The following is a 12130-nucleotide window of genomic DNA, read 5'->3' on the forward strand; positions in this document are numbered from 1 at the left end:
TCTCTCTCTCTCAAAATAAATATTTAAAAAAATTTTTATAGTGGACATATGTGCTCCACCGCCAAGATTCCATACTTGGCTTATTTTATTACATATCTGTCCATCAGTTCCCCCATGTGTCCATCAATCCATCTTTTTTTGTTTTTTGATGCATTTCAAATAATGTTACAATATCAGTAACTTCTCCCTAATTACTTCAATGTGCTATATACAACAAGTTTATGTATTTCTTGCATCAACATTTGAATTGTGATCTTTTATGATAAATGGCGTATATTTTCAAAATGGCAGTCCTTGTGGTTAGGCCACTATAAAGAAATGGAAACCTAAGGGTTAAAGCCCTGACTATAGCCTTGCTACCTGTACTGAATAGCCTCATATACTGTGTGTACACATGGATTCCAAGATCTCTTCTTGGGTACCAAGTACATTTTTGATTCCTTTCTTAGGATACCTTATCAAGGTGGATGGTGTAATTCCTTATGACTCATAAGATTTTGGTTATTTGAGTTGTCTAATTGAGGTTCTGTATTTAATTTGAGGTTTTTCTTTAACTTGGGCCAGGTATACATAACAACTTGCTCATAGCTTCTTAAACAGACTCTCAATTGGCCATATGAGAAAGGTGCTAAGTGCTCCCGGGTATCCATGGAAGTTAGTACTCATCAGAAAACCATTTTATTTGACGCTTCAACTGGATAATAAAATCTGTACCTCCACTGCTGCTACATAGAAATAGATTTTCAAACTTTCAAACTGGGCATCACTCAGAGGCACCTGGATGGCTCAGTTGGTTAAGCATCTGACTCTCGATTTTGGCTCAGGTCATGATCTCATGGTTTGTGAGTTTGAGCCCTGCATTGGGCTCTATGCTGACAGTGCAGAGGTTGCTTGGGATTCTCTCTCCCTCCCTCTCTCTGCCCCTCTCCGCTCATGCTCTCTCTCTCTAGTTACTGCATTCTTTTTATATCACGTGTGTATAGGAAAAGATGTCCTACTGACTTTTCATCTTTTGTCCAAGTATTCAGACCCTCAGCATACTTTGTTTCCAGGTTCATGGGTTTTCTTGTTATGTACAAATTTTAAATATGCCATTTCCTCATCTAGGATAGTGAGTATTACAATTCACTAAGATGGATTCTTGAAAATGATCCAACAGAACTGGACCTCAGGTTTGTCATAGATGAAGAACTTTTTGGACAGGTTTGTAAATTTTGATTAATTAAAATGGTACATAAATTTTGAAACAACTGTTATAACTCAAGTTTAGAAGTTAAATAATTCATATTCTCAACACATTTCTGTGCTCTGTTTTTAAATTTATTTTCCAGTAACAAAAGCTGTCTCAGCAAGAATTTCTGCTTTCTTTGACATTTGACTCATTCCATGTTTATTTTAGTAAAACTAATATTTTACGTTTTCTTAGCTTGTGAATGGATTTAATTTAAAACACTGTGTTTCTGGTATAACTATGATATGTATATTTTATATTTTTCACTAAAATAACATATCAAGATATCATGCTTAATTTCAGACACATCAACATGAGTTGAAAATTGGTGGATCAGAAATTGTTGTCACCAACAAGAACAAAAAGGAATATATTTAGTAAGTATTTTGTTAGTAAGTATTTTATTATATTCAATAAATACTTTACTGGAAATAACTTTGTAGTTCTTTGTGGGAAGACCTTTTGTATCTTCTTTCTCTTTCTTCCTTCATCACCAGAGTCTCAGTGTTCTTTTTTCTCTTTCTATTACAATGCCATATTATCCACTCATAATCACTTTTTTGCCTTGGGCTTACCTAGCCTTTATTTATTTATTTATTTATTTATTTATTTAGTTTCCAGTTGGAATAAATATATCTTAAATTTTTTCCTTGGTTCATGTGAAAAAAATGAAATGTTTTGTTTCTTTTTAGTCTTGTAATACAGTGGCGATTTGTAAACCGAATCCAGAAGCAAATGGCTGCTTTTAAAGAGGTATTCATTTACTTTCGTTTGTTCTTCTGTAATTTTAAAGTAAAATTCAGAAGTTTCAAGTATTGGGGCCCACCATGTCTGGGAAGAATTAATAGATGACTGGCTTTTAAAAATAATTTTTCATTATATTTTTATATTAAAAATATTAAAATGGACAGATGTTCAGTGTTAAAACTCAGTCATTGAAGAAGTGCATACAGTTAACATTGACAATCCCCCTTCATGTCAGTCCCCACTTCTCATCTTTTCCCAGTCATGACTGCTGCATCTTAAGCAATCTAAGGTGAATAAGAGTCAAGAGTGGGGAGTAGAGAGGGGCACCTGGGTGACTCAGTCAGTTAAGCGTCTGACTTCAGCTCAGGTCAGGATCTCATGGTTTTTGAGTTCAAGCCCCACATCAGGCTCTGCGGTGACAGCATGGAACCTGCTTTGGATCTTCCCTCTCTCTCTCTCTCTGCTCCTCCCCTGCTCGCACTCTCTCTCTCAAACATAAAAAAAAAAAAAAAAAAGACTGCTGTAGGGATAGTGGAATATGCCACCTATGTGATCCTACACGGGATCACACTATACATGTTGGTTTGTGACTTGCTTTCTTCTCTTATCAAACATTTATTGGAGATCCTTACATGTCAAGATGCATAGCTACCCTTCCTTGTGCTTGGGGCTGCATTTTATTCATAATGTAAATTCGTAAGTTATTTAAATTTCCCCCATTGGTGGACATTTAGGCTACTGTCAGTGCACTCATTTCTTAAACTAACTTAAAATCTTCTGTTACATATTCATCAAGTACTTTTTTAATTTATTCAGTATCAAGCACTCACTATGTATGTGGTGCTGCACAAAGCAGAAAGACATAGGTCCTGCATTAGAGGGCAGCGCATCTGGAGTGAAGTGGACAGAGGCAAGCTTGAAGTGCTTGGTAAGCACAGGGAAGAGCTGGAAAAGGGAAAGAGGAGGTGCAGGAAGGGATAGGGAAGGCCTAGAGGACCTGGCCAGCCGCACAGAAGAAGGCAATGTGTTCTAAACACAACGAATGGCACATGTAGTCTGGCAATAAGACAGACTGTGCACATGTTAGAGAAAATGCCAGCAATTCAAACACTGTTGAGGTGATGCAGGAGGTAGAACTAAGCTGGAAAGCTGAGCAATAGCAGGTTATGAAGGGTCTCTTTGCTAAACTGAAAACAGATGGAATTTGGGGTTTTTTGGGAAGGCGAATGAGGGGAAGGAAGGTGGCATTAAAGGCTGCTCTCCAGTAAAACAGCAGGATTCAATTTACATTTTAGACCATTCTGGAAGTGGTGGGTAGTGAGTTAGAGATGGGTGAGACTAGCAGCAGGGCCAGATGGGAAGGTGCTACGGGGATCCAGGTGAGAAAAAGGAAGGCAGGAGCTAAGGTGGTGTGGTAAGATAGCCGTGTGTGTATTTGAATGGCATTCCAAAGGGACAACTGCAGCTTAGTGTGCTTTAAAGGATGGAGATCTGGGGGGCAGCATGGATTTGGGAATCATCTGCTTATGTGCACTGGAGCTGTGGACTAGGTAAAGCGGGAAATTGGAAAGAATGGTAAGAACAGCGAAAGTAGATGGCCACTGTGGAGATGTGGGAACACCAACATTGAAGGAATGAGCAGTAGAAAAGGAGACTTCGGAGCACCTGGGTAGCTCAGTCAGTTAAGCGTCAGACTCTTGATCTCAGCTCAGGTCGCAATCAAGCCCCAGCTCTGTCAACACAAAGCCTTCTTGGGATTCTCTCTCTCCCTTCCCTATACCCCTCTCCTGTTTACACGCTCTCTCAGCCTCTCTCTCTCTCTCAAAATAAATAAACTTAAAAAGACACACACAGCAATATCTGGGTCATAACCCTGGACCTGGAGACTAATTCAGTTGGACCAGACATTGCTTTAAGAAAAAGAAAAAGGAAAGGAAACTTTGAAGGAAATTAGCAAATGCAGACAGAGGCACAAGAGAAAAACCACCAACAGCAGGCAAAGTTTCAAGAACAGAGGTGTGTTCGACAATATCATAGTGTGGATAAGTCAAATAAGATACAGAACTAGAAAGTGTTTATCAGAATTAGCCCCAGAGCTGTCTTTGACTCCTTCCAGCACAGCTTCAGGGAAGCAATGGCGGGCAGGTCAGATAGCAGTGGGTGGAGGCAGGGACAAGGGTGAGCGGGTGGGTTCAGTAATGTGTAATAACTTGTCAGTAAGGAGAAGAAAGACGGGTTTGCTTTTTTGTTGTATTTTTAAGGTAGATAGGCTTAAATAAATGTAAATGCATAAGGAGTGAGATAATAAAGGGAAGGAGGTTTAGTGAAATGAGCCCCTTGGGGAAGCAAATAAAGCACAGAGAGAAAGCAGTACCCGTCTCCACTGAGTGAGAAGGGGGCCACAATGGATTTCGGTGCTGGTTCGTACATGGGAATGCAGAAGGCTGAGGGAATTCCATAAGCACCCCTATGTTCTCTTTCAAATAAAAATTATCTGCTGTAAAGAAGGGATGGAAGAGAAGGAAGCGGCTTGGGAAATGTGGGGAAGTTTCACAACAGCTGTTCTGAGGAATCAGTGAGAGAAAACAGACTATGGACACATATATTTTCTTGCCAGTATTGAAATCTTGGTTAACTTAAGAAGCCATGGCTGGGTAGTGGTAGGGATCTCTGTGGATGTGGGATTTCTCCAGTAACAGCCCAGAAGCTGAAGTATAAGAATGAGGATCGACTCTGCTAACCAGGTTTTTAAATACATTCTTTCTACTAGGGATTTTTTGAACTAATACCACAAGATCTCATCAAAATTTTCGATGAAAACGAACTAGAGGTAAGAAACATTCTTACTTTAAACCAGGATTTTTATACTCATTATTTTTCTTGTCTACAGTTTGACTTTTCTTATTATGTAGCTTCTTATGTGTGGATTGGGAGATGTCGATGTGAATGACTGGAGAGAACACACAAAGTATAAAAATGGCTACAGTATGAACCATCAAGTGATACAGTGGTTTTGGAAGGTAATTGAAAGCTTCTGTTTCCATAAATTACTTTTCAATAGATTCAATCATGTTTAACCATACTAGTGGATTACACATAGATAACATCGATGATGTTGTTTTGTATACGTCTACCTTCTGGGTGTAGTTCCAACCTCCATACGTATTTATAGGTGAGTAAGTGTTCAGAATGTAGTAAATGGCAGTAACAGCTGCAATGAGCGCTTAGTTCCTTATTAACTTAGAAACTGTTTGAGAGCACTTGTAATAACCTACAGTGTATTCTCTGGGACTCCTGCATGGCTCCTTTAAATGTGATTTTCCATCTAATAGAGAAATGTGTATGCAACTCAATAATATCAGTAAATGTAATTTTTAAAAAGCCGTGACTCACATCCAAGAAGATATTTTTGTCACTTCATTAGAAGACTGTGATCTCATTCTAACGAGGTACCATGTAGCCTTGGAAGTGAAGTTTTAGAAACTTTATAGTCACCCATAAACATAAATGTAACTAACAGAAAGGTGTACATTTAATAACTGATCATGAATACCAAAAATTCTGACAGCATTCTTCAGGATAGTTGTGTTACTTTTGTTCCAGTGATATTCCTAAATGCTGTTTTTATCTTATTCAGGCTGTTCTAATGATGGATTCAGAGAAAAGAATCCGATTACTCCAGTTTGTCACTGGCACATCTCGTGTGCCTATGAATGGGTTTGCGGAACTCTATGGTAAGGATTTTCCATAGATCACTTAAAAATGGAGTGATGCCATTTGTCTTTTCATTGCTGATTAGTTTTCAAGCTTCTATCATTTATACAAACATTTAGCTTAGTAAAAAGAATTAAGATCCTTAGATGATTTAATCAGACACACTGAAGTACACCAGAAGATACGCACACCTTCTAATCAGATACCAAAGGAAAAAGCATACAATGACTCGAGTTACTTTCTACTTTTGAGTTTTATTTTATATTTTTAAAGTTTATTTATTTATTTGGAGGGGGGGAGGGACAGAAAGAGAGAGAGGGAGAAAGAGAATCCCAAGCAGGCTCGAACTCACGAACCATCAAATCATGACCTGAGCCAAAATCAAAAGTTGGACACTTAACTGACTGAGCTACACAGGTGCCCCTCCAACCTTGAATTTTAAATTTGATTCCCACTGTATGTTCCATCACATAAAAAGCATTGTCTGTAGGGTGATAATTTAGGGCAACATGTAACGTCCCACAGAATGTTAGTAAGTGTACAAAAAAAAAAAATAAAGAGGGAAATACATTTGAGGGAAATACTAGACTAAACAAAGTTGAGTAGATTTCTTTGGGACTCGTTCAGAATCTTTGCTATGAAAAAAAGGGGTTTCCAAAATGTATTTGATCATGGAATCCATGTGTATGTGCATTGGCATGTGTGATGTGCGTGGTTGTGTGTTGTGCCTGCCTCTGTGTGTGTGTGTGTGTGTGTGTGTGTGTGTGTGTGTGTGGTGCATGTATATGTGGTAGTGATTAGAGGGTAGAGAATCTCATGAAACTACTATTCCTCAGCTTTGTAGGAAATGGCAGGACTGGTGACAAGACTGCACATATCTTTCATATTCAAAATAGTTACTATAAAGTGAAATTCTGCAGATCCTATCAAACTGTTTTCCAGTTGATATATCTCATAGCACTAGTTTTGTAAAAATAACTACTGGGGCACCTGGGTGGCCGAGTCGGTTGAGCATCCAACTCTCAATTTCAGCTCAGGTCATGATCTCACTGTTCATGGGTTCAAGCCCCATGTCAGGGTCTGTGCTGACAATGCAGAGCCTGCTTGGGATTCTTTCTCTCCATCTCTCTCTGCCCCTCCCCCCACCACTCTCCTCTCCCTCTCTCAAAAATAAATAAACATTTAAAAACCCTACTGTTTCTGATGTAGATCACCTTTTCTCAAATCAATGAATATCTATTTATTGGAATGACATTTACTTGCTTTTAAAGATTTTAAGAAGAATATCTTTCAGAGAAGGTATAGCTCAGATAGAGTCCCACTCAGAGCAACAACGAAGTTTAGAATTGTTCTGGGAATGACAAGTCAGAACTGCTGCGTCAGTAGTTACTGAGCTGAATTTTTCACGCAAAGAGAAAGCTGCCGCTGTCTGATGGGATCACTAACCCCCAGCCCCGTCGGTCTCCTCCTCAGCAAACCTGGTCTCCTTAAGCTTCACGTATATTTGTTTGCAGAACCCGTTAAGCACCTGCCACTTCCCCTCCTAGAGCTACCTCGCATCCTGAGAAGAATGGGGCTCTGCCCTAACCAGTACACCCCTTCCTTGCCTAGTTAGATATCTTTGCATTTGTCTTTGCAGTGATTTCCCGTGACTTCCCTTCCTTTCTCTTTTCTTACACTTTAGCCAATTACAGTAGGGAAAGATCAAGGCAGGACAAACACCCGCTTCCATGTCTAGCTCCATATCCCTCTTTTAGGCAGTCCAGGCCTACAGCCATCCACCGATTTCATGAATTGTTTGGAATTTGGGGGAAATATCCCACACATGGAGCCAGAGGTGGTTGATTAGAATATAACACAAATTCTTATGCACTTTCAGAAAGAAGTAGCAGTTGCTTCAAAATGTTAATATTATAATGCACTATCATCTAGCCAATTAAAAGTGTGTAAGGTTTATATCGGTTGACTTAGAGGAAATTTTTGCAATGGATTGTTAAGGTGAGAGAATCAAGAGGCAGGGAAATATATATTATTCCATGTTATGGAAAACAATGACTAAAGTACTGACATTTTAACTGTGAACATAATTGTGATGTATGGTGTGTATAAAGCAATACTTTTTGAGAAAACTAATATTGAGAATAGCCAATATTCTTAGTACTGCTTCTGGCAATTACACTCACACACATAATTGGATAGATTATAAGATATGGGGAAAAGTATGGAAGGTTTTACATGAGTTATTAACACTGATTACCTGGGTGGTTGGAGGATGCTGAGAATTGGGGAAAGGAAGAGCTAAGTGAAAACTTCAAAGAAAAAAAAATTTCTGAAAGTGTCCATGATAAAACAAAAATGTAGCATGGATAACATGATCACGTGCAAACAAAATTCCACATGCATGCACATGCACAAAATGATTCATGATCTAATAAATCAGATTTAATAGTGGAATTTGAGGTTATTTTTATACCCTTCATTATATTTTTCTCTATTGCTTCAATTTTCTTGCCGTGAGATTATATAATCAGAAAAAAATAAAGCTTTTTTTAGTGGGACTGAAAAAAGAAAGAAAATAACTCATTTTCTCTTTGTACCTATGAAGGAGGTGGTATATGGAAACACAGAGCTAGGAAACAGCAAAAATACCACCAGACATACTACCTAGAGGCAGAGAGACACCGTGGCCATAGACGAGCTGATGGAGGGGAATCTTTATCTCCTGTCTGGATGATGAAGCCATCAAGTATAGGAGAGCCTTAATTTCTTACGAGTTTAAAGAAACTCGATTAGTTCTCTGCATGTTTAAGTTCTACATTGGAAAAATGAGTTGTGAAATTCTAGGGATTCCTATAAAGAATAAATGAAACTAGCCTGAGTGTCTCAGTTGGTTAAGCGTCCAACTTCGGCTCAAGTCGTGATCTCACGGTTCTTGAGTTCGAGCCCCGCATCAGGCTATGTGCTGACAGCTCAGAGCCAGGAGCCTGCTTCGGATTCTGTGTTACCTCTCTCTCTGCCCCTCCCCCATTCTCTCTCTCTCTCTCTCTCTCTCTCTCAAAAATAAATAAATAAATAAATAAATAAATAAATAAATAAATAAATAAATAAGAGAATGAGTGAAACCAGAGCAACCCTTCTTCCTTACAGGCTCAAATGGACCACAGTCATTTACAGTTGAACAGTGGGGTACCCCTGAAAAGCTGCCAAGAGCCCATACATGGTAAGTGGTTTCTTAAACACTTAGAGAATGAGTTTTCTGAGAGTAAAGCTCCCGTGACAGATAGTCTAGGTACAGAAGGTCTAGCCGCTCTGTGCTGCAGCAGCAGCAGCAGCAGCAATGGAGGAAGCAGAAACACCAACCCAGGAACAGGTGCATCTTTGCCAGGTAGGCCTGGGCTTGAAGTCCAGGTAGGTGAACATTGGAGAGGCCGGTCTCAGCTGTTGACCATATATTGCCTCCCTTGCATGAAGGATGGGCCATCCCAAGAGAAGCTGGAACATTCCCTTTTGGAGATTAAAGTAGCAGATGAACCCAGACATTTGGAAGTCAAGGTGGTTTTGACAGGACACGACCAAGAATTCATGGGATGAGTGTATGGCTACAGTCCAGTCCTGTATCTTCCTTCTCCCCAGTGATAAAACGTCTTCCAGCATTGTTGAGCATGTCATGAGTAGCACCATTACTTTTGGTCTGTCAGCGTGGTAACCAGTCCCTCTCTGTTCTTTCAGCTTTAATCGCTTGGACTTGCCACCCTATGAATCATTTGAAGAATTATGGGATAAACTTCAGATGGCAATTGAGAACACTCAGGGTTTTGATGGTGTTGATTAGATTCCAAATAACAATCTGGAGTGTTTCACTGCCTCTTTTGTATAAGCAAAATCTTGACTTATGGTTTTCCAGGGAACTACTAAACCTGGGCCAGAAACCTGGGTTTCTTCCCAGAGAGTGGGGAAAAATCATATAAAAGCATACGAAAAAATAGTATGACAGCCTTACCATTATTTCATTCACTCTTAAATAATGTGTTGCATTTACACAGCTGTTTCTCTCTGTCTTTAGAGTTCACACTCTAGGATATAAGTCCTGTGTGCCTGAAATAGTGAGTTCTGTCCTTAACATTTACCTCTTTTACAGTATTGGCCAGGCAGTTGTTTCTTAAACTACTGAAATGATAACTGTGAAATATTTGTGATAAGTGTCATGTGTGAAAAGTGTGATGCTTTTTGAGAAGGAAAACTGAAATTTGGAAAAGAACACTTTACAATGGAGTAAACTGCAATATACTTAGTGCTGCCTGCAGCTCTTTATTATTTTGTAGACCTTCCTGCCGCACCTTAGCACCCAGATTTTTGGAAAACCCTTGGGAAGTGTGTTACCTATACTTTTAGTCAACTGACTCACTTGCAAAAAACAAAAAATGTTTGCTTCTTTATTTTAAAAGTATTTGGCTTTTGTTAACATGTAGCTTTACTAAACAAGGTGGTTTGTAAGATATGTGAAGCAAGTTCAAATTTGCAGAGCGTGAAGAGTATTAACTCCGTCGCCTTGCCTGTATATCCTCATGGTTCATCAGCATGGTCATCACTCCTTCGAGTTTAAGGGAAAAGAATTCCTTCTTCGAACATTAAACAAAAGCTCCACAGAGCAGTATTTCTAAATATGCCTTGAAGAACTAAGTTAAGTGTATAGTACTTTTCTAGTCATTCTTTACACTTGCACAATTATGTAGTAAATCTATGTTTACAGGGTTTATTATGTTTACAGACTAAGCTAATTTCTATAGTTGCATTTTTATATTTTTAGTATTTCACTTTAGTCAAAAAACCAAATAATTTGTTAAAAATAACCAAAGAATAGTCATGATGCACAATTTGTATTAAATTTATTACCATATTTCTTTTGCTTTTTAAAAATACTGTTTACTATGAAAATGATAACGTTTTACTCTAAACGCAAAACTCTTTAGGAAAAATGCTACAAGTAGGATCCTACTTTAACCAAATTGAAGTACGTAGACATCATGTGCATGCATTCAACAAATGTGTTACTGCATGCCTGCTGTGTGCTTGGCACTGTGCCGGGCCCTGGGGGTCAGGGCCGAGAGCTTCAAAGATATCTAGCTCAGTCCTCACCTCAAGGAACTTATAGATGTGTAAATGAATTTTTAAACAATCAAAAGAGGGGTGAGAAGCAAAAGGCAAAAGGGAAAGTGTCCCAGGGCACCTGCAAAGATAAAGTGTGCCAAGACTGTATTTATATGTTTCATACGTATATTAGAAAGATTATACAGAAAATGCTCTTGCAGAAAGTTCAACCCATTTCTCAATATGGTGTCTTGGTCATTTAGGAATAATTGTAAATATATGTTATGACTCTTCTTAAATACATATATATACTCCAAGAGTTGTAAAAGAGTGCTGCTGGTATTGGTTTCAGTTGGACAACACAATAGGTACAAGTGTGACAGTAGCCAACCCACTTGCCAAATGCCTCTAGATCAGTGCACCCTGCGTTTTGTCTTCACCTGAGTTAACCAGCATTCAGGCAAGACTACCAGATATAGTGCGAGTTTTATCACTTAACAACTGTTTAAACTGAAGCAACTTACTTAACGTCTCTGGGCTCCTGTTCTTTCATCCGTCAAAGGAGAACAATCACACCCACCCTCATTGCCATGGAAGACTGTTGTCAGTTCCAGAGAGCTGTTTTGTAAAGTCTGATACAATCAGAAGATGCTTTGTGCTTTGTGCTTTGTGCTGACCATCAGATTTGGTCAAATCAGGTGTGCACACTAGCTACACTCCCAAAGAAGAACCTCTTCATTTAAAAATAAAATGTCTGCTAATAAACAAAGAAGTAAGAACATCTCTGATAGTGTGTGTATATATGTTTATCTGTACATGGATCTTACCATCAGAATTCATTTTCTCCACATCAGCAAAATAATATTAATATGGGCCAATGCATTTTGAAATGTCCTCCTTATAGAGACCTTAATGTGAAAACTATTTTTGTTAAAACAGGATTTTACCACATGGTTGTTTAAATATCATTTCTGTGAACTATCATAGCAGATAGGAGCTTGAGAAAATACAAAGTGTGCTTTTCATCTGACTGATAATTCACTTGGATGATCCTGTAACTCCCATAAAGTGTTAATGACTCCCAAGGTGTCAATGAGACCAGACACTCCACCAGCTCCCAGCCACAGACCGTCTTCCCTTTCGTCTCCAGGTGTGGATTGATGGTCTGGAAGGACCTTGTATCAAGTGACACAGCCTCTCATCCCAGAAAGAAAAGTGTCTCAAATGCAATCTACAGCTGGAGAGTAAATAGGGTCATTTTCATAAAGCAAGGATGTTCTATTTTTCTAGAAATTATAAGCACATAATGTTAGCCTATGTTTTCTCTGTAATCAAACTTTAACATAGACA

The 12130-nt window shown here is 38.7% G+C and overlaps 1 protein-coding gene across 5 annotated transcripts in view; it reads left to right on the top strand.

Moving 5' to 3' along the window:
* The window catches only part of NEDD4 (NEDD4 E3 ubiquitin protein ligase), a 136883-nt gene extending 125320 nt beyond the window's left edge, over window positions 1-11563 (top strand). For all 5 annotated transcript variants that reach the window (XM_058737646.1, XM_058737647.1, XM_058737649.1 and 2 more), the window contains 8 exons: window positions 1108-1203; window positions 1535-1608; window positions 1924-1984; window positions 4749-4808; window positions 4891-4998; window positions 5616-5712; window positions 8840-8912; window positions 9422-11563. In XM_058737646.1, the coding sequence (XP_058593629.1) occupies window positions 1108-1203; window positions 1535-1608; window positions 1924-1984; window positions 4749-4808; window positions 4891-4998; window positions 5616-5712; window positions 8840-8912; window positions 9422-9524 (672 nt within the window). In that variant the 3' untranslated portion in view covers window positions 9525-11563. The remainder of the gene's footprint in view (window positions 1-1107; window positions 1204-1534; window positions 1609-1923; window positions 1985-4748; window positions 4809-4890; window positions 4999-5615; window positions 5713-8839; window positions 8913-9421) is intronic.
* The last annotated feature ends 567 nt before the right edge of the window (window positions 11564-12130 follow it).

This window comes from Neofelis nebulosa, chromosome 7 (genome assembly GCF_028018385.1).
Source record: "Neofelis nebulosa isolate mNeoNeb1 chromosome 7, mNeoNeb1.pri, whole genome shotgun sequence".
NCBI lineage: Eukaryota > Metazoa > Chordata > Mammalia > Carnivora > Felidae > Neofelis > Neofelis nebulosa.